This window comes from Ambystoma mexicanum, chromosome 7p, assembly GCF_040938575.1.
Source record: "Ambystoma mexicanum isolate Mex_15411 chromosome 7p, UKY_AmexF1_1, whole genome shotgun sequence".
In the NCBI taxonomy this organism is placed as follows: Eukaryota; Metazoa; Chordata; class Amphibia; order Caudata; family Ambystomatidae; genus Ambystoma; species Ambystoma mexicanum.
Genome location: NC_090939.1, coordinates 375,581,159 through 375,602,873, shown reverse-complemented (window position 1 = coordinate 375,602,873; position 21,715 = coordinate 375,581,159). Strand labels below are relative to the sequence as shown.

Sequence of the window (21,715 nt, the reverse complement as noted above, 5' to 3'; positions counted from 1 at the left end):
CACACAGTGGCCAAGAATCCCATCAATCTGCTAGAGCTTCTGGCAGTCTTCAGAGCGCTTCGAGCGTTCGAACCCCACCTGTCGAACCTGACAGTGCAGATCCTAACGGACAGCACAACAGCAATGTTTTACATAAACAAACGGGGGGGCACTCGTTCGCCAAATCTGTCCAGGCTTGGCCATAAAATTTGGATATGGGCACTCAGACGGAACATTTACCCGTCATCTCAACATGTTCCAGGAATTCTCTGCTCAAAGCGTCACTAGCAGACGCTTTGAGCAGAGAACCCCTCCCGGAAGAACACAAATGGTGTCTACACGAAGAAGTCGTAAAAGACCTCTTCTCACAGTGGGGTTTCCCCACTATAGACCTATTCGCCACAAGCGAAAACAGACAATGCCGAGGATTCGCATCCAGGTTCCCCCAGCCAGACTCCATGGGGAACGCTGTATGGATGAACTGGTCGGGATGTTTGCCTACGCTTTTCCACCAACCCCTCTGTTGAGGAAGGTGGTCAACAAGATGAACAGGGAATCGATGACGCTTATCCTAGTTGCTCCCATGTGGGCGAGACAACCGTGGTTCCCGCACCTGTGCAAGATGGCAACGTCCAAACCCATCAGACTCCCATGCTGGCGCAACCTACTATCCCAGCACGAAGGACAAACAGTGCATCCTCAACCCAGCTCAATAAACTTGGCAGCACGGCTCCTGAAGTCAGTTTGGCCATCTCAATCTACCACAGAGATGTATGGATATCCTAAAAGAATCAAGGAAACCAGACACAAGACACTGTTACTTTGATAAATGGAAGAGATTCGTTATTTGGTGCCGTAATAAAGAAATCAATCTGGTTGATTGCACTCCTTCCAATATTGTCACCTACATGTTCCACTTGCTAGACGCAGGGTTGGTATTTAATTCACTCAAGGTAAACCTGGCAGCGCTGTCGGCCTACACCACCTCACATAACAAGGTGTCGTGGTGGAAAGTACCAATGGTTAAGGCCTTTATGTAAGGGGTAAAGAGACTCCACCGTCCAATTTCGAACCCACCACCAGGATGGGACCTTAATGTGGTGCTTGCTAAACTCATGGGTCCCCCTTTGAACCCATGCATAAAGCTAGTCTCAAACACCTGATCTATAAAACTGCCTTCTTAGTAGCCATTACATCCATAAGAAGGGTGAGTGAAATTCAGGCTCTGTCAGTGCAGGAGCCTTTCTTTACTGTTCATAAGGATAAACTGGTTCTACAAACTCACCCTAGGTTCTCACCTAAGTTAATTTCAAAATTCCATGTTAACCAGTCTATTGAGCTACCGGCCTTCTTCCAAGAACCCAGAAGCTCTGCTGAGGTGAAACTACACACACTAGATGTGCGAAGAGCGGTCCTCTACTACATAGACAAGACCAGACCGCTAAGGAAGACAGATCAACTGTTCGTCTCCGTAGCTACAGGCAGAGAAGGAGATTGCGTCTCTAAAGGTGCCATCTCAAAATGGATAGTCCAATGTATCCAGCTGTGTTACTCCCTTTCAGATAAAGCTCTGCCTTTTACACCAAGGGCCCACTCTACAAGAGGCACTGGGGCCACTCTGGCTTTCATTGCAAATGTACCCCATGACACCATTTGCAAAGCAGCTACATGGAGCTCTATTCATACCTTTACTCGGCACTACTGCATTGACACTCATTCCAAGATAGATACTCAAGTGGGACAAGCGGTTCTTAGACATTTATTTGCTCATAACCCTTCTCACATCCCACCTCCTTCTTCAAACACTGCTCGCTAATCTATGCACAGCATGTGATCTAAGCAGATTCCACAAGCCTCAGAAGGGATACATTACTCACCGTAATCATATTTCTGATGCTTGTATCTGCTTAGATTCACATACGCCCGCCCTTCCTCCCCTCTGAGAGAAGGCACATGGATGCTTGTAGTCTTATCTATCTTATCTGCTTGGATACTCTTTACTCGCGCTACTCCTCATACTACCTCATTTCAGAAAAAATACAATCTGGGGGTCCAACGTGCGTGATGGATCATGGGTAAGGTGGACGTCGCACAAGGGATAGTATTACTGGCACGCCCTAGGTCGACGCCTATTTTCGAGTTGCGAAAAACAAACTGTAATCCTCCACAGCTTCCACAAGATGTCGGCCTGTGCACAGCATGTGAATCTAAGCAGATACAAGCATCAGAAATACGATTGCGGTGAGTAATGTATCGCATATATGCGGTGAAATGGGGCTTTTAGAATTCAACATTTTGGTATGCGCAATGATGGGGTGATACCCAGTTGCCTACTGATGGAACATGTATGATGCTCCATACCTTTGCCGTCTAGCTGACTCAAGACTGCACCAATCCCAGCCTCAGAAGCCTCCATTTGTACAATTGCAGGCTTCTTGTAATCTGGTGCTCTCACAAGGGGAGCCTGGCAAAGAGCATCTTTTAATCCTTGACAGACTTTCTGGTAGGCCTCATTCCATTTTTACCTTTATGGAGAGTTTGTGTAAGGAAATGGCAGTTAGATAAGCGGCCATGGTCCCATTCCTATTGTAGCCTGTTAGGCTTAATCAGGCTCTCACTTGTGTATGTGTGGTCTCTCAGTCCTGTACTTGACCACAGAGAGGGTGCTTTTACCCCCCACCTACCTCGTACACAAGGTAGACCACTGAGGTCTGACCCAACTTGCGTTTACTGGCCTTTATGTTCAGATGGGCCTTTTGTGGGTGTGGCATCACCTGATTTAGGTAGGGAAAAACGTTATTTCCAAATGGACCTGTACACTGCACTCTCATCTAGACATGCCATGCAGAAACATTTTCAGCCCATTAAACATGCGGAGGGATGGCAGGTTCTACTGTCAATCTGTGGGATTCTATGAGCATGTAGCGGGACTCGGAGTAACAAACACGAGGTGGCCATTGCACAGAAGTTCTTTATATGCCCTCTTGGGGAGGTCTTGTGTACGTTGCAATTAACTTCTATGTCTGTTGATTAATTCTCTCCTAGATATTTCACAAGACCAGCCACAATTCTTGTAGAATTATGCTACTAAAATGGGAGACTGCACCTATTTCAGTTTTTGCTAATGGTAGGAACATCATGGGATAAGTAATTGAATAAAATGCGTGATAACTTCCTCTTGTCTTTTTCCTTACAGGCAAGAAATTTGAAAATGCTGAGATGTTTGGGCAGTACCCACTTCAGGTGAATGGCTTTAAAGATCTTCACGAGTGCCTTGAAGCAGCTATGATTGAAGGGGAGATAGAGTCCCTGCATTCAGAGGATTCTGGAAAATCTGGCCAGGAGGTGAGTGATCCCATGCTTTAGGCCATGTCCTTGTTTTACAAATTTGTTCAAAAGTGCTCACTTAACTATACATCACCATGCAGACATTTGCCTCTTAGCAGTCGCGAAATTATGAAGTGCATGTATTATGACCTAGCATGTAATGTGGCTTCCAGTGGAATTTGAAACGTGATCCGACTTTAACAATCTGGCTGGTGTGGTGCTGAATGTAAGTCACTTTCACCTGGTCGAAGTCTGCCAAGCTGCAGCATGCAGAAGTTAGTTGAATTGTCGGTGCAATTGCATTGTATAAATCTTCATGCAAAATCCAAGGGTTTATACCTTTATTTTTTTTTGGACAAAGACATTGCAAGCTAATTAATTATGCCCTCTCAGCATAATAGTTTGTTAGTCTAATAAAATGTGCCTTTTATTGGACTAGCTGAGGCAAAAGCTAATGCTATCAAAACTTGAATTTCGTGTGATTTTTAACACTGGACCAGCACTCCATCAAGCTATTTATTGCCTTTGCACATATAAGTCTGCAAGCATGCACACACACACAGGCACACTAGCATCTAGATTTTAAATGACTATTGCAGTCTTTACATTGTGTAGCCTGCTCTGGTTATATTTAAAGTAGTTCTTAAAGTTCTGCAAAGACCAGCACTACTTCTAGAGATCTAGATTATATTCACCCAATCCGGCGTAATGCTAATAATGTTGACCGTCTATAGTGCTCATCACAAATTGTTTAGCGATCTGGTGCTTAATGAAAGGCAGTATTTTCAAGCCCACTTGTTGCCAGTTAATTGATTTGGTAGTGTGGTAAATTGGGCTTTGACTAGCTGCGGTGTGAGCGTTTGACCCATTGTTTCAAATGCTCATGATCCAACAGGATCAGACTTATGGGACACTAGTCGGAAAAGTGGGCAATTCTTCCGAAAATCCAGCTGTTAAGTGGCTCAGTTTTACTGATCTAAAACCGAATTGCTGATTGGAGAAAGATGTTTTTCTTCTTTCACTTGCCTTACTCCTTTCTCCTTATTTTTAGTTCATTCTTGCTTTTATGTCTATTTTGTGCTGTTCTTTTTCTTTTGGCTTCTTCATTCTCCCTGTCCCCTTTTCCTTTGCTTCTCTTTTCCCCCTACTTTATGCTTTTGCCCTTTTTTTAGTACTTGAGCTCACCTTTAAACTTCTGCCTCCCCATCTGCCACTGCTCTGCTGGTTGCTTTATCCCGTTCCCCTTCATCTTCTCGTTCACAATTTCCACTTCTCTTCACTCTGTCATTACATCCCTTCCATGAAATGGCAACCTTGTGTAATGAAAGCCCGACTTATTTTGGAATATTTGTTTTTCATGCATTTTAATACTGTCTTCACTGAATGAAATGATTGAATGCATTTTTATTAATCTTCATTATGTTGAGCCTGAATGGGTACGTATAAATTCAGAATTTTCTCACGGTTATCAAAAACATATTTGTGCCTCAGATGCCAATGAAACCATTGGTGGTGCTACTGGGGCATATGGTGGAGGGTATTGTGATGAATCCTGCAGAGTCATCGCTGATCCCCAGCCTAAAGTCTCCTCCCAGGTGGCCAGGGGAAGCTGAGCCGCTACCGGATCCTGACCCTGGGGGTGGTATTCTGAGGGTGGATCACAAGGGAGGAGATGGCTGCCAGGGGAGAGTGGCGACACCAGCAGGAGAGGTGGTATTTTTCTCTTTGAGGAAGATCTCTTTATTCCTGAGGTTTTAATGGCCTACTGTCATTATTCAGAACCATCTAATTGTAAAACTCTGAAAGCCACTTTGTTTAAACAAAACCCTATTCAGTCATCATATATACATGTTAAACCTCGAACATATGAAACATCTGATGTTTATGGTGACTGTATTTTCCAATGCATCTGTTCAACACTGACCTAAAAGCAGTTGAAACTTCCATGGACTCAAGTCCCAGAAAGCCTCAGTTACTTCGACGAGGAATAGGAGAAAGGAGTCCATATGGAGGAAATGTGACACTTAGAGTAATGTGCAGTTTAGTTGTCCTGAACCTAGTCATCTGCGCAGGACTTTTAAATCCACAGATCACCTGCAGATAAAGGAACAAAGGAGAGAATAGGGCTGCACAGTGCGCAGAGCAGGACGTGAGACTGGTGGCAGAGGCAATCCCACGGTGAAGAGCCATGGGGAGAAGAGGCAACGTTTGCCAGCAGCAGATTGGAAGATTCAGGACCTGGGAGGAGGATCTCCAGTGAAGCTGAGGTGAACCTTGTGCAGCGGGGCCTAGGGAGACGCAGTCCTGCGCAACAGAACTGCCTTTCCTGGCGAAGAACTTTGAAGCCGACGCGGGAGCCGAACGACTCACTGCTGAGGAGGAGAAGCCTGACCCTGCACAAGCTCCTCGCAGCAGCCGCAAAGTGAACCAGTGAGTCAGCCTAGAAGCGTAGGGGTCCCCAAGTCGTGCGAACGGGTTAACGAGTGTTTGGAAAGCATTTTTGGATACCGACCAAATAGAACTGAAAAGAGAAGGCAAATACGGTACAATTCTCCTGACATGAGATGTCAGTTGGGGGTAAACCTGGAACCAGCATTGTCTAAGCCAAAAGACACTGTGAGAGAAACAGAGGCAAGAGTTGTACAATTCTCCTGACATAAGATGTCAGTGGGGGGGAACCTGGAACAAGCATTGTCAAGGCAGATTGAAATTAAGATTGACAGACCGAGCTTAAACAAATCCTGATTTATTGGATGTTGTTATGGGGGAAATTGGCGCAAGCAACAACTGAAGTCAACAAAGTTGTGCTATTGAAGTACAGTTGTGTAATACCTAAGGAGAATGTGAATGTTGCAGAGAGGCCCGAGTATCAGGTAGTGAACCTTTGTGGAAAGAGATACCTGGCAGGGGTTCTATGTTCATTCATCCTCAGTTTTTTTTCACAGCTTTTTTTGCCAAAATGGTTTTGCTGAAAAAATGCATCAACTATTTTATTGGGGGGTGGTGGGTCCCCTGCAAACCCCACTCCCCTATTTATTCCCTATGCCCCACACCACCCCTTGTATCCCCTCAACCCCCCAGCCCCTCCATATTTTTCGACAAATAATGTTCGGCAAAAAGTGCTGCGAAAAGAAATGGCCAGTGGATGAATGTCGTACCCCTGGCAGCAGAGTACACCAGGGAATTTGTGTGAGTCAAAATGGCAGATATTCCTGGCAGGAGAGTAAACCAGGATATCAAGAGTTTGTTGAGAAGACTCCTGCCAGGAGAGTGTACTGCCAAACGCACTTTGAACTGCTGTGTTAAGGAGAGACTTGGTCATATTATCTTTTTGTTTAAATTGAACATTTTGTCAACCAGAGACTTTGAAAAGACTTGCCTTTTTCCGTACTTGAATCACTATTGGAGAAAAACATTTGTTTAACCATCCTGAAAAGTAGGAAATACTTTCCTTTGCCATACTCTGAGTGTTGTTGAAAATGCATTTTGTTTTGCCATCCTGAAAAACTAGGGGATACTTCCCCTTTGCTATATTCCCTCTAGTGTTCTGGAAGGGACATTTATTTTGCCATACTGAGACTGGGTCTGACACAGAGCATTGTGAACAGTTCTCCTGAAACAGTCCAGGGGAAAGGAACCAACCCCAGTTTCCTGGACTCTAATTATTGCTTTGGTTGAAGTTATATATTTGGGTTTTTGCACATCTCTGTTGAGTTGAACTTTGAAACATTTACCTTGCACTGCTAGTTTGTATCTGATAGTGTGAGGGTCAGATTTAATTTGGGCACAAGGTCAGCCTGTTTTAATCTTAGTTTCATAGGAAGGGACATTCACGTTAGGCTAGGGAAAGTTAGGCCTTTATCTGAGCGCCTTTTAGTTGATACAATGGCTAATACTGAGAATATTATCACTTTGGCCGGACACTCATTTCTAACCCTCACAGTATATACCTTCTATCTGGGGCTAACTCGACCCTGATCACTCATCTTCTGACCGCCGTCAAGGTTTCCATAGCGAGTTGCTGGAGGTCGGCTGACGGTCCGCAGATCAACATAGGGTGGTACGAGATGTGGGACATAGCTTCTGCGCATAATTTACTGACCTTGAAACATAGACGACTCTCCAGATAGATATGGGAGTGGTTTCCGCCTCATTCCATTTGCAGTAGATTTCCAGGCCAGGTTTTATGTTGGTATAATTTTTTTCCGTTCTTGGGATTGGCCTGGGGGAGGGAGGGTTCCTGTGCGTTCGCTGAATTTGCTTTGATCGGTGTTTGTTCATGGCCCTTGGACTTTGTTTGTCAATTTGATGCTTGCTCACTGCCTATGGTGAACTGCTTCTTTTGTTTCTTGCATGCCGGCGAGCCCACCCTACCTACCGCTGTATGTTTGACCTCATTGTTACTTCTACGTGACTGTAAAATAAAGATCTTTTAAAAAAAAAAAAGGTCTATGCCTGGGATTGGCACCTCCAAGGTTTTGGGGATTAAGCAACTTCCCTTTTCCTGGTTTTCTAACTACAGCTGGAGACTTTGATATCCCCATTGCCACTGTGTGCACCCAAAATGATCCGACAACGGGGCCATGGTGAATTGTGCTGCCATAAGAATAACATGGATGCCAGTGTACCTGGAGAGGTCTGGGACTACAAAAATAGGGTGACCCAATGGCCCAGAACAAAATAAATGCAGTAACGGTGTGAGGTTGAGAAACTTCACTCGCCTTTTAAGTCAGTTAAAAAAAATCCCAAAGATCCTTTAGTAGTTCACAGTGCTTCAGGGAAGTAAGGGAATATTTGCAGAAAGAATACTCTATTCAATACTCGACACTCCACCCCTGGGCCTATGTTAAATTTAATTGGAAAGATGTGTTATGCTAGCAGGTGTTTTTAGGGTTATTTCAGTTTTTTTCTTTAGACTTCAAATTGCTTTTGTTGAAAGGTGCAGAGTGAGACGAGAAGAGTGGAAGGACCACAGGTATGCCTCATTTGTACATGATTGTACACTCATTTCATAAATCAAAATTGAGTATTGAAAGCTAGCTAAAAGATGAAATAGTTTGAAAGTGGATGCTTTCAATGCATTCCACATGATGAATAAAGCATTTAAGGAAAGCTGTAGAATTTTTGCCATGAATGGATTTAAACATGTATATAGATTCAAGCAAATCTACATAGTCCTCTATGCCCAAATGGACTTGATTGAGAAATTGGGTGGTTAAAGAAAATGGGTTACCTTTGTCATGTATTTCCTTAAATGCATTTTTACAAAACTCATCCCCTGGCTTCCATATAAACTGGGATTGTCCCAAAGTACTGATACACCTAAAAGGCCAGGATTCTTTTAACAAAAAATGTATTTTAAAAATTGTTTGGGAATTATACCTCTACAATCCTTTACTGCAAATTGGTAAAAGAAGTCATCAGAACATTGCCACTGTTGTACTTCATTTGAATAGACTGTGGCTCATTGCTTATTCTTTTGCCTTTATACAGGCAACCATGGGCCCAGTGGCTGATCCTTTTATTAAGATATTTTAATGTCGATATTAATGATGCTCGTCATTTATGTAAATAAACATTGAGTTTGCCTCACAAGTTGTTTTAATGTATCTCTCTAATGCATGGAAGATCAGAGAAGACGCTTTGCTATTTTCAAAAATGAGATGTTTAAAATGTATTTTAGCGTATTTTATGAGTGATATTTTATTAATATGTTCCTTTAAGTAGATTTAATGCAGTTAAGGTGTATTACGTTTTGCAACACTTGTTATAATTTCTATGGCTGGATCTGAATTTTTTACTGTATATATGGATTATGTACATTTCATATTTTGCATGAGATTGTTTTATACTAATTGTCAAAGAAAAGGATACTCTAATAAATAACCTATATACATCAGAAAAGTTAACTGGGATGTTAATTAAAGGAAGGTGTTGGGCAAAGTTTGTATGCAGTACCCACTGGGCACACTACAAACAACTCTGACTACAGGTATAGGAAACCCAACCTTTGGTATAAGCTTGTACTACACAGTTTTGCTAGTGTGTTGAGCAGCCAGGCTCATCTCAAGAGGGGTCAATGTGAGCTGTAGTGGAGTTACACAGAGATTTACAGTTAAAAGTATTCAAATAAACTCTTACACTCAAGGTTTCTTGAATAAACAATTATTAATGTATCAGTCGGTTAGAATAAGCCTTCTTCAGAAAGGAGCAATATAATGGTAACACTCAAATACACTTCATGAAATACACACTCTTAATATCTCTTAATCAGTAGATACCCTATTGGGATGGCCCACAGACACTACCTACAGCCTCAGGTGACTTCAATTGCTAGGGTGTTGGGTACATTAATATATCATTGTTGCATTTAGAATCATATGGTAATAAGCCAAAAGGAAAAGATTATTTTGAACATACAAAAGACCACAAATATTCTTAAGCAGGCAAATACTTTTGGATCCCCCCAGAAACAGTCATTCAGTACAACAGGCTAAGCCAAAGTCAATGGGCAAAGGTCTTATATAGGATAAAGCATCTCTGGTAGGTAACTGGAAAAGTCTTAGCACAATGTTTTAGAAGTCTTTGAAGAAAAGAAGAATCAAATGTAGGGCTACAAGCTGATTAGACTTGTGAGTGGTAGAAGATGCAAGCAACTCTACAGCAAGAGGTAAGTTCTCTCAGACTTTGTACAGTACCTTTAAAATGAATAAAAGATGCAGCAGATGACTCCTGTTCCTGTGCAGCTCTGCAGGTCTCACTGTTCCTGGGCCTCAGTCGTGGGGACAAGAGGGAGGATGTCGGGAGACACTTGCAATGCACTGGGACGGTCAAAAAACGCAACCGGCAAACTTCACTTTCAGTGGCTGTTCAGTGTTTCAGCTCTTCGCATCTACCGCAAATAGCAACACTGCGGTTCCTGGCTATCGAGAGGAACTTTTCTTGCTTCTGGCGTCCTGCACTCTGTTGAGGGGCACAGGCCCGGTCAGTCCTGCTTCCTGGGAGTCCGGAGGATCTTCCTGGAGCTCTTGACCAGCTTAAAAGCAATGCACACAATCTGGTGTTCCTCTCCCTGGCAGTACGGTTTCCAGCAGCAACTTTGTGGAAATTCAACCAGCTCCAAGATGGATGTCCAGGTGGCTTACTTTGGAGTTGATTGATCCCACCAACTCAAGGGGAGAAGTCGTCCTTGCAGGGGCTTCTCGATCGATGCGAACTTGGCGTTTCACCACTGCAGCAAGGCTTCACCGGGCAAACCAACTGTCCAGGAGTTGCCACAGGCGTCCTCTTCAAGTTCTTCTTCGATTCCTTCGTCCAGTGGTCGACTCTGCCTTCTAAGCCAAAAGCCTTGCCTTTTATTCAGCTCTCTCCCAGTCATTGCAGCCTAGCTGTCAGTCACCCAGAAGGGTGGATGTCCTTGCTGGACAGTCAGGCAGCCAATCTCCACAGAATGCATTTGGGTCTCCTTGGAGACTAAGCACAGGGAGTTTCGGGCACCTCCCTCACTTCCTGCCTAGCCCAGACACCCTGGAGCCAGAGGCAGGCTTCACTCGTGAATTCCGCCAAAGGCAAAGCGAACAATGGGACCAAACCTGGTTTGTTGCGCAGAGTAAATCTCAAGAAGGACCTTTCCACAAAGAAATGATGAAAAACAAAGGCAGGGGCCATTTTGACAAAAATGGCACCCTTGGTTGCTTCACTGCAGCTGCGAACGCAGCCCGCAGTATATGAACACCACGGTATTTAAAACGAAACCGCTGCCACCAGCCATTCAGTGAGGAAAGGGTAACACATAAAATGTTACATGAGAAGCTAGACAAAGGGGATACTAGGTAACCCCTCCAGCACCCTACTGTATAGAATGTTACAAATGTAAGTAAAGTCAATTTCACTTTACTGATCTTGGAAACAGTAGTTGATCCAAGAGAAGGTTTTTAAACCTTTGGGAAATCTGAAAGACTTCCCTGGGCCACTGCACTGAAGGTGCTGTGTGACCCATTGTAAAAGATGATGCCTATGGAGTTTGTCCGACTCCACAACCAAAAGAAACAGTGTACAAAATCACATTAAAATACATGAGACAGTGGGAATAAAGGGTCTCACTCACTCCAGGTTAAACAAATCAAGTCCTCAAAATTCAGCAAAGTTGCTAGGAGTCTCTAAGGTGGTGGGAATTAGCACAATTCTGAGAATTCTCCCTAACAGAAGGTTAAGGGGACAAAGTGTCCCTGCACTCCACTTAAGGGGGCCTGTGCTATACTGTAAAAATAAAGGTGAAAAACAAAGGGAGACACATTCCTTACACTGGCCTCCATATGGATTGACCAGTGCACCCCGAACAAAATGATAGCACGTGAGTGAGGAAAAATGGGGTATGGGAGGCCCTCACCAGTCAATGCAGAAATCAAAAAGAATGACTTTCCTATCAGAGACTTGGAGGGCCCGTGATGATCAGGGATGACCACCAGCTGGGTGAGGAACTATCTGGTCTAGAGCAGAGTACAGTGCTACTCTAAATATGCCAAGCATCTTGCTTTCTAACGAGAGGGGTGGACATCAGTCTTTAAACTGCGTGTGTAAGAAGCTTTATTGCAGGAATTCTTTCCATAAAAGAAGCATCAACCATACAAACCCATAAAAGGAGGAAGAAAGCATTACAATTGCAGCTATAAAAGACAATTGCAGATATCATTTGTGAATGTACATATCGGCATACAAAACAAAATATTAAAGTGCCAAATCCCCAGTGGTTTGGAAATCAAGACCAATATACCAATACATGTTGCAATAGTAGATCTCCTATAAAACGTAACATTCACAATAGATAAAACCTTGACATTTAATAATTTCAAAAAGGCCTTCCAACACATTTCCTTAAATACAAAAGGTGCTTATATTTAAAGGCTGCAACAAACGGAGAGCAAAAAGGCAAAGCAAAAGATTATCCTTTAAACCGTTTCAGAAAGAGTTGGAATACTCAGTGTCTCTTGGGCACCCCACTCCCACTTACTCTGCCCCCTATAAGTTAGGAATATAAAATAACCAGCGGTTGCTGCAGGGAGAAGCCCAGAAAGATAGGGCTATTAACCTGGAACTAGATCAGAGAGGAGGATCCAATAGAGCGAGCGACAGTGACTTGGAGAAAATCGAAAGCCTGCTGAAGCGAACTCTTGCCAGAAACCAGATCCAGAGGAAAAGAGAACTGAATTATTGCCAAGTGCTAAATGGCAGACCCTGGCAATGACGTAGAAAGACAAACATGGGGACACCATGGCCCATGAAGGGGGTGACCAGTGGCTAGTGGGTAAAAATATTGCAGCATGACAAAAAGCCTAAGCAAGGGGAAACGAATACTTGTGGGTAGGAGTGTGTCAAAAAGTTATGTCCTCAGACCAGGAGGGCAACTCATGGCAAGACGGCATGTTGGGAAATATTACCTTTTTGATTATTTCCCCTCTAAGGAAAACCCCCAATTGTATTTCCTGTTTTTATTTAACCTGACTTGACTACTGGAGGTAAGCGAAGCCTCTTTGCTTTACTTGCTAAGCTCATCTGTTGTGGGGGCACTGATGAGTCCCTATGGCTGTCATTGCAGGGGCACTCTGTCCTCCAATACAAAATTTGCTGTTGGTTTTACACTGCAAACATCACCTCGCTGTGTCTTTTGGCCATCTTGTCTCTTAGCATGCTTCCTGCCCTCTGGTGGCCAGATTTGCCATATATTGTAAGCCGTTTCCCGGGCAAAGCCTCAACTTTCCTGGTCAAACCGGTGATGGTTGTTTGTGGCTGGATGTGGGGGCTGGGACTGTCTGGTCCCAGGCCATATCCTGGCAAGAATGTGTCTCTTGCTGGGAAGATCTGGTGGCTGTCAAGGATTGGACAGCCTCTGTCAGTTTGAATGGTGCAGAACCTTACCAGTGGGGTACTTTGGGTGAAATCCGCACTAATTCAGGGAAAGAGACTCCTGCAGCCAGTCTTGCATCGTGTCCTGCGGGGATTTTCTGATGTCGTAGACATTGTGTGTGTCCTTTCTTCATCATTCCATCATCGCCCAGCTGCCCAATGTCAGCTGGACACTGCGAGTAACTACTAACTAGCTGGATCTAAATCCTGACAATCGGAACTGATCTCTTCACCAGCGACACCTAGACCTCCTCCAACAGAACCAAGACACGAAGCAAGGGCCTTCAAGAGCTACTGAATTGGTCCCTGAGTTAATCAGAGTACACTGGGTGGCTTAACATACCTGGTTCTAGCCCCACCTTCATAGGGTTTAATAGATGAGGTTTTAACAGATGAAAAGTCCATCCCCATCCTCTCCCTTGCCTGACTGTGATTGGTGGAGTTCTGGTCAACTATGTTCCCCTGGGCTTCCTCTAAGGTGAAGGGATTGGGCGAGTACCTTCCAGGAATGTTGCTTCTTCTGTTCTTAAATTGTAAATCACTTACACACTGCCTGTGCGCTTTGCCAACAATTGTTCAGCCTACTTTAAAGACTCCTAGCCTCCTGCAAGAGATTCAGTTGGACCTGGCACTTTTAAGGTACTAAGCCCCATCTCTTCTAGCAAAGGAAGGACTTTAAAAGTGTGCAGACTTATAATGAAAACAATGTGTCTTATGTTTTATCTGCGTTCTTTTGACCTATTAGTTCTCAAATTGGTGTATTGCTCCCCATTGTCTTTTCTTTACTTACTTTGCTAAATTAGAGTGTTCAGCTGCTGATCTCACCATGTTTAAAAGCAAAGTGTTGGTGCTCTGTAGCCAGATCAACCCAAAAGTAAATGTGTATATGTGAGTAATGTTTGTGTAGTGATTCGAAGGACTAAATAAAACTATTTTTCTATATTCTGCTTAACTTGGATTATTAAGAGTGCTCTGTGTGTGCGCTTAACTGAACCCTTCACCCCTTTCACACTCAAGTCTAAGGGCCTAATCACGAGTAATACAACCCAACTGTAATAGCGTTAGCGCCAACTGGTCTGGTGTTATTACCGCTGGATCACGGTTTGGGCGTTAACGGTAAATCCCCATTCCCCAATGGGAAATATTTGCACAAATACCGTGCACTAATGCAGCCGGCGGTAAAAGTGCCGAAAATAGGACGCTAACAGCCCATTTAGCTCCCAACTCGTGATCGGGCCAGCCCTTAAATGTGGTGGTTATACCGTTACCACCGCATTTAAGGGCTACTGCCCAACTTGTGATAAGGCCCTAAAACCTATGGCTTAGTTACACTACCTCAATAGAGTTTGGCTAGACTTTACTATCTTTCCCTGTTCATCAGAATAGGGTGGCCTCTCAGACTTTGTCCACAGGACTGATTCTGAAAGTCCATCTTACAGGGTAAGAATATCTGAGCAGACACAACCCTAATGTAATACGGTCTGGGGTGTGTACTTGCTTGTAGCTGAAGTCAAGAAGCGAGCTGTGTGCTTTGTGATGATTCTAGCAATGACATCACTGCCTCCCTGTGGAAACTCTCTCCCCATATGGCCAGACAAAGGCAGCCTCTACCTGATCATTACCCTGGGGGTGGCTGTCTGAGGGAGGACCATATGGGGGTTGAGGGAGGTGGACTTGCTAGCTGGAACATGGTATCCCCATTTCCACTCGGGGTATAATACATACCTCTTAATTTCCCAATGCCTTATGGCATGCTGTAATATAAAATCAGAATATCCAGTCCAGACTGACAAGGCTCTTTCATACCCTTGTAGTAAAATAACTGAGACGAAGAAGAGCACTAGAGCAATGCAGAGCACTGAAGCCCGGAAGCAAGAATGCTCTCTAGTTGTGGAAGGATCTGATGGGTGCTGGGACTTTTAAAAACATCAAGAGCCAAGAAACCTGGAGAATTTCTACTCCCTACACGGGTTGGGAAATCGAGAAGAAGCAAGTTGCAGTGGGGTGCAAGGAAGCTCCTGGAGGCACTGTCACGAGAGGTTTGCCGTGTAGAGGCTAAGAGCAGAGGAAGCTCTGGAACGAAGGCCGAGGCATTGTGGGTACAAGAGAGCAGACCGCACTCCTGCAAGAGGAGGAAGTGAGCTGCTGGGAGAATTGCAGACCGTGGAGAACGCCGAAGCATCCAAGAGAAAGCAATGTGCCCAGAAAGGGGAGTTGGGATGCCTGGGCGCTTCGTGGTGTACACCGCACATCATTGAAGGAAAATTACATGAACTGGGTGAACTCGAGTACAAGTAGGGGAGCTGGGACGCCAAGGCAATTGTTGAATGAAACAAGCAAAAGCGGGTAGAGGACCTAATGGTTGAGTGAAGAAAATATAAGTGTGTGGAACTGTTACACATGAAGAACGTCCTGTCAGGAGAGTACACCAATCAAATTGATTGCAAGTCTGGGACCCACACCCAATTGTGTTAAGAAAAGTGTTTGGAAACGAAGAAGGAGAGTGTACCAGACTGACAGATGAGGGCCTGGGATTCACTCTCATGATTGCCAAGAATATGCATATAAATTGATATAAGGGGGTGTCATTCTTGTGAGTCTGTGAAATACTGGGGAAGGGAGCCATTCTCGCTGGAGTTGGAACTTGAACATTGTGACTCTGCGAAGGGAGGCCTCTAGTGATTGGAAATTGTGTACTGTGAACATTGCGAATGGGGGGAAGGGAGTCATTCCCTCTGGTATTGTTGGAAATCTCTGAGAAGCCAAGAGAAGAGAAATAACTTCTTGGAATTCTGAAAGTGAGAAAGAGATCAAGGGAGGAACCTTATCCTTTGAAACTGTGAACTGGAAATATCCTGACAAACTCAGGGGAAGCTTATCGTCTTCTGAGACTTGTGGAACTTTGGTTGGTTATTTCTTTTTGCACTGGTTGTTTATTTTTTTTTTCTTCACGTTTGGTAAGATTATGTTGGAACTTTGGAAAAGAGCTACAGACGATCAGTTGAAAGACTATTTCTCTTTTCACTTTATCTTGAGTTTAGCGTGCAAGGGTCCGGTTAGGATTTGGACAACGGACGGAGAACTTTTCTTGGTTGATGCAGGGGAACCCCTCTTGAAGTTACGGCTAGAGAGGACTTTCTCCAACCCTCTTTACTTTAATAAAAGTCTTTGCCAATCACCACAATGCCCTTGTGTCAGTTTTACTGCTGATTCATTACAGCTATATACTGAAGACTGCTGGTGATCTTTCTTCAGTTTTAATTGGGAAACCGCTAGGGGCCACAAGGCATTTATACATCCATGCTGTTACTTGGGAATAAAATCTGTTAGGGAGAATTCTCAGAAATTTTCTAATTCCCCTCTACCTTAGAGACCCCCATCTTTTTTTGCTTGACTTTAAGACTTTTAATTTCTAACCTGGAGAGAGTGAGACCTTTTCCCACTCTCGTATTTTTCTGTGATTTGGATTCTGTGTTTCCTTTGACTTTGTAGTCTGACAAACTCCAAAGGCATCATCTTTACATTGTGGCACAGTGGAGGTCCCTTAGATTGCCCAAAGGTTTAAATACCTTCTCTTGGTGAAACTGTTTCCAAGAGCAGTGAAGTGAAATTGACTTTACTTACATTATGTAACTTTCTAGACCCAGCACACACACTATCAGACCATAGGGTGCTGGAGGGGTTACTTAGTATCACCTTTTTCTAGTTCCTCATGTAACATTTTTGTTACCCCTTCTACAATTAATGGCTGGTGGCAGTGGTTAACTTTTTACTACCATTGTGTGTTTACTGCAGGCTGCAATTGCAGCTGCAGCAAAGCACCCATGGGTGCCCATTTTGCCAAAATGGCCCGGTCTTCTTTTCTCGCCATTTCTTGTTCGAAAGGTCCTTCTTGAGATTTACTCTCTGAGAGCCAAAACAGGTTTGGTCCCTTTGTTTGTTTTGTCTTTGGCGGGATTCACGAGTGAAGGCAGACTATGGCTCCTGCGTGTCTTGCACGAGTAGGAAGTGAACAGGTGCCCAAAACTCCCGGTGCTTAATCCCCTTGGTTACAGGAATGAACCCAAAGGTGATTGGCCGGGTGCTGGCTGTCCTTGGAGGACAGACAGCCAGCCTGCTGTGTGATTGACAGCTAGGCTCTGGAATTAATGGGATAAACCTGCATAAAAAAGCAAGGCTTTTTGGCTTGGAAGGCAGAGTCGACCATTGGACAAAGGAATCCGAAGAAGAACTTGGAAGACACCCCTGCTGTAACTCCTGGACCGTTGGTTTGCGCGGTGAAGCCCTGCCGCTGTGCTGAAGCTCCGAATTCGCCTCGACTAGAGAAGCCCTGCAACGGGTGACTTCTCTGTTTGGGTTGGTGGGACCAATCAACTCCAAAGTGAACTTGTTTGGACATCCTCTCGGAGCTGACTGTGCATCCATTGCTGCAGGAACCAAAATGCCAGGGAGAGGAACACCAAACCGAGTGCATCACTTTTAATCGGAAACGAGCTCCAGGAAGATCCTCCGGACTCCCTTGAAGCAGGACTGACCAAGCCTGAGCCACCTCAACAGATGGCTGGTCCCCAGATGCAAGGTAAGTCCAGAGTGGTATCCGAGAGACCGGAGTGGTGCTATTTGCTATAGACGCAAGGAGCTGAAACCGCAAAGTCATGCTGAATTGAAGTTTGCCCATTGCCGCTGACCTTCAGGTTGTAGTACAGGAGCCCCCAGACCTCCTCCCTCTTGTCCCCATGACTGAGGCCCGGGAACAACAGGATCTGCAGAGCTACACAGGAACAGAAGCCAGCTGGAACCATTTCTTCTAACCAAAGGTTACTGTAAAGTTAAGAGGACTTGCCTCTTGTTGTGTAGCCTTAATTGTTCTCAGTTGAGACTTGTCTTGGTTGCCCTTGCAGAGTTGCTTGCAGCTTTGCCCCTCACAAGCCTCCCAGCTTGTGGCCCTTCAAGTGACTTTATTTCTACAACCTTTTTTAAAAACATTGTGCAAGACTTTTACTTGCCGACAGAGAAGATCTTCAGCTCTCCTAGACTTTGCTCAACTAACATTCGCTATCCTGGTTCCCTGAGACTCTTCTTACCTCCGACTTTGTACTTTTACCTTTCCCCCAGGGAAGGGTTAATTTACTGCACTGGAGGGTTCAAACAGTACTTGCCAGTTAATGAATTATTTGTTTACCTTTGTTTTATTCCCCCATCTAACCTTTTCGCCAAACTCAGTATTGCTCTAATGTACCAGTGATCGATGTCGACATTGTCCTAGCAATCTAAGTCACCTTAGGGTGTAGGGAGCGTCTGTGTGCCATCCCCAATGGGTATTATCTGATTTAGAGAAACTAAGAGTGTGTTTTGAAGTATATTTTGAAGTGTTGCATGTTTTGCTCCTTTCTGAAGAAGGCTTATATAACGGACTGTTAAATTAATAATTATTTAATCAAGAAACCTTAGTGTATGAGTTTATTTGAATACTTGTGACTGTGAATCTCTGTATAAAAACCCTACTGCTCACATTGCCCCTCTTGAGATAAGCCTGGCTGCTCAGCCACACTACGAATCTGTGTAGTACAGACTTGGTTGGGTTAACTATTGCCAGGAGGACAATGTTGCTTTAGTCTCCCAAAGGGTGCTGCACACAATCCTGCCCAACAAAAACATTGAATGAGACCTACCTGACTCTCTTTAATGTTGTGTTGATCCTCAGTCACAGTGCTCAGTTTTTAATGCAGCCCTGGGAAGTCTATTGCATAACCTCGCTTGCAAATAGCAGCATTCCAGTTTAAGAGGTCCTCTTAACCGCTCATGCGTGTGGGTTCATGGAACAAGAGTTGCAGTCCCTTAACCTAATTCCTTGCAGCCTGGAAATAAACTGTCACAGCAAAGCTTCTATTGTAAAAGTGTTTCATTCACACAAAACAAGACATTCTATAAATCCACCCAATGTGCAACGAAAAAAAATTATATGGCTGTGAAAAAGAAGGGTGATGCTGCTTTTTCTGAAATTATTTAGCATATTATTAGATGGGTAATGGCAAGGCCGTGCTAAAGCCTACCAAAATAAGGTGGTTTCTCTTTTGAATATGTAGAAATTTGTTTTTCTTTTTTTTTAAGTAGTCATGCATACAAAGTAATGTTAAATAAAATATGTATTGTCCAATTCTTTCAGATTTTACATTATTGCTTGTAACACTATGTACTAAAATCTTGACAAATGTATACTAAACTGGTATTCTTTCTTGTTTCCTCTAGCACTGGTTCACTGAACTTCCTCTTGTTTTAACATTTGAGCTTTCTCGATTTGAGTTCAACCAGGCATTGGGAAGACCAGAGAAGATCCACCATAAGCTAGAATTCCCTTCAATTTTATACATGGACAGGTGTGATGTTGACAAATGTTTTTCTTTTTTTATGTGCTTGGTGTTTTGGAAATATTGTTTAATACAAGATTACTCTTTCTACAGGTATATGCACAGAAATCGAGAAATCACGAGAATTAAACGAGATGAAATCAAGAGACTTAAGGACCAACTTACAGTTTTACAGCAGCGGCTTGAACGGTACATCTGAATGCCATTTTAATCTGCAAAGTATGAAAGACAATGCTCGGAGGAGCTTGAAGTTTGGATTAATGTTTTTTTCTCTTTGATTTCCCTTTTATTTATATGATCATATGTGCTTGCTGCTTCTGCACCAGTAAATTGTATTTTTTCTTGTATGGTTCCTTGATTACTGGTGCATCCCAACTCTTTGGCTGTTTATTAGTATGATTTCTGTCTGCTTGGTGTGGCTGGTCCTTGCTGTGGTCTCCTTATGGTTTTGTTTGATCCTTTTCTCGGGCCATCCTTTTGCAGTGCCATCTATTTCAATCACAGTGCTTTGGAATTGCTCAGTGTTGCCTTTGTCTTCTGTGAGGGGTATGCAGTGATTTTAATGAATTCAAAATAACAAATGGAATGTTTAACAAACCAAAAACACCGAAATAAAAAAATAACGAATTGGGGGTGGTGGAAAAGTATCAATAGAATAATAAAGGGGGTTTTGGGGTGAACCCCCCCAAAAACAAAAGAAAATGTGTTATTTTATTTGTAGGTGTTTTTGGTTCATTAAAAATTAATTTGTTGTTTTGTGATTCGTTAAAAAAGAACATGTAACCTGCGGAGGTCCTTAGAACACTTTGCCAGAATGTACAATGAGTGGGTCAATTTATTTAGGACTCTCAACCCTATTCGCTCTTAAATTGTCGCTCTAGATTTCTGCTTCACTGCACAAGAAACAATTTTTATTATTTTTTAAACACACCAAACATCGCAACTTTTTAGGACGTACATAATCAATATCAAAACATCACATTATACAATATTATTCTCTGTCCTCCCCCCTCCCTCCCCACAAACTCCAGCTGTCTCATCCGCGTCATCTGCCTGAGCATTTTCAGGAATCTCTGTGTTTGTCGTCTAATCTGAGTCTTCTGTTTCATGATTGGCCTGGTGGGGGTTTGCCATTGAGGTCACCAGTTGCCTCCAGGCTATCAGGGGGCCCACTTCCTCCTCTCCCCCCATGGTGGCAGCTTCAAACCATTCTGCAGTTTCTGCTTCCGCCCATCTCAGGAGGTCCGCCCACCATATCCCCACTCTGGGCCTATGGGCCGCTTTCCAACACATTGCAATTCTGCGCTTCGCCAAAATATAGGCCAGGTCCTTCAACTTACTGACATTTACTTGGCCTGGGAAAATTTCCAAGCATACAAGCCCAAGCGGACCCTACGTCAAGCACCACTCCCCACCAGCCATTTTCGTCTTTATTTCTTCCCAGAATCTGTGCACCTCAGGGCAAGCCCAGAACATGTGCAGCAGCCCTGCCTCCTCCTCCCCACTCCTGGGGCATTTTTGTATAGCTGAGCCTCCAAACCTGGCTATTCTTCTGGGTGTTAGATAAGCTCTATGGGTGACATACAACTGGATCTGCTGGAGTCTCGCATTCCGGGACACCTTTTTATGGTACCGTTGAGCTCTATCCCACTGTCCCTCTGTCATGGGTTCTCCCAACTCCTCCTCCCAGTCATGCCTCAGTTGGAGCAGCTCCTTCCCCGCCTTCGCTCTCAGGAGCTCATATATCCTGGATATTTCATGCTCACCCTCTGAGACATCATACATCAATTCTAGGGCGGCATCAGGTTCTTCCACTAGCACTGTCTCAGGCCACCTCTCTCACCCGTTTCATGAGCCTGGTATAAGTAATGTATTGGCCTCTATGCACCCCTGGCTCCTCCTGCAGCCTCTGGAATCCCAATGCCTCCCCTTCCTGCCATATGTCTCCGAGGGTGGCTAAGCCCACCGGTTCCCAGTATCTGCGGACTGCTTCAAACAATTGGGAGTGGTCCCCGCATAGCGCCGCCAGCGGGACCTGCTGAGAAAGCGGATCTGGTCACCCACCGTTCTCCATGCCCTGCGCCAGACTTCCCAGCCCAGCTTCAATAGTCTCCCCCTCCTCGCCATTTTAGTTTTGT

General features: G+C 44.1%; 1 protein-coding gene across 2 annotated transcripts in view; it reads left to right on the top strand.

Moving 5' to 3' along the window:
• Positions 1–21,715, top strand: part of USP25 (ubiquitin specific peptidase 25) — a 1,331,637-nt gene that overhangs the window by 765,934 nt on the left and 543,988 nt on the right. For both annotated transcript variants that reach the window (XM_069636412.1, XM_069636413.1), the window contains exons 10-12: positions 3,176–3,324; positions 19,459–19,586; positions 19,671–19,766. In XM_069636412.1, the coding sequence (XP_069492513.1) occupies positions 3,176–3,324; positions 19,459–19,586; positions 19,671–19,766 (373 nt within the window). The remainder of the gene's footprint in view (positions 1–3,175; positions 3,325–19,458; positions 19,587–19,670; positions 19,767–21,715) is intronic.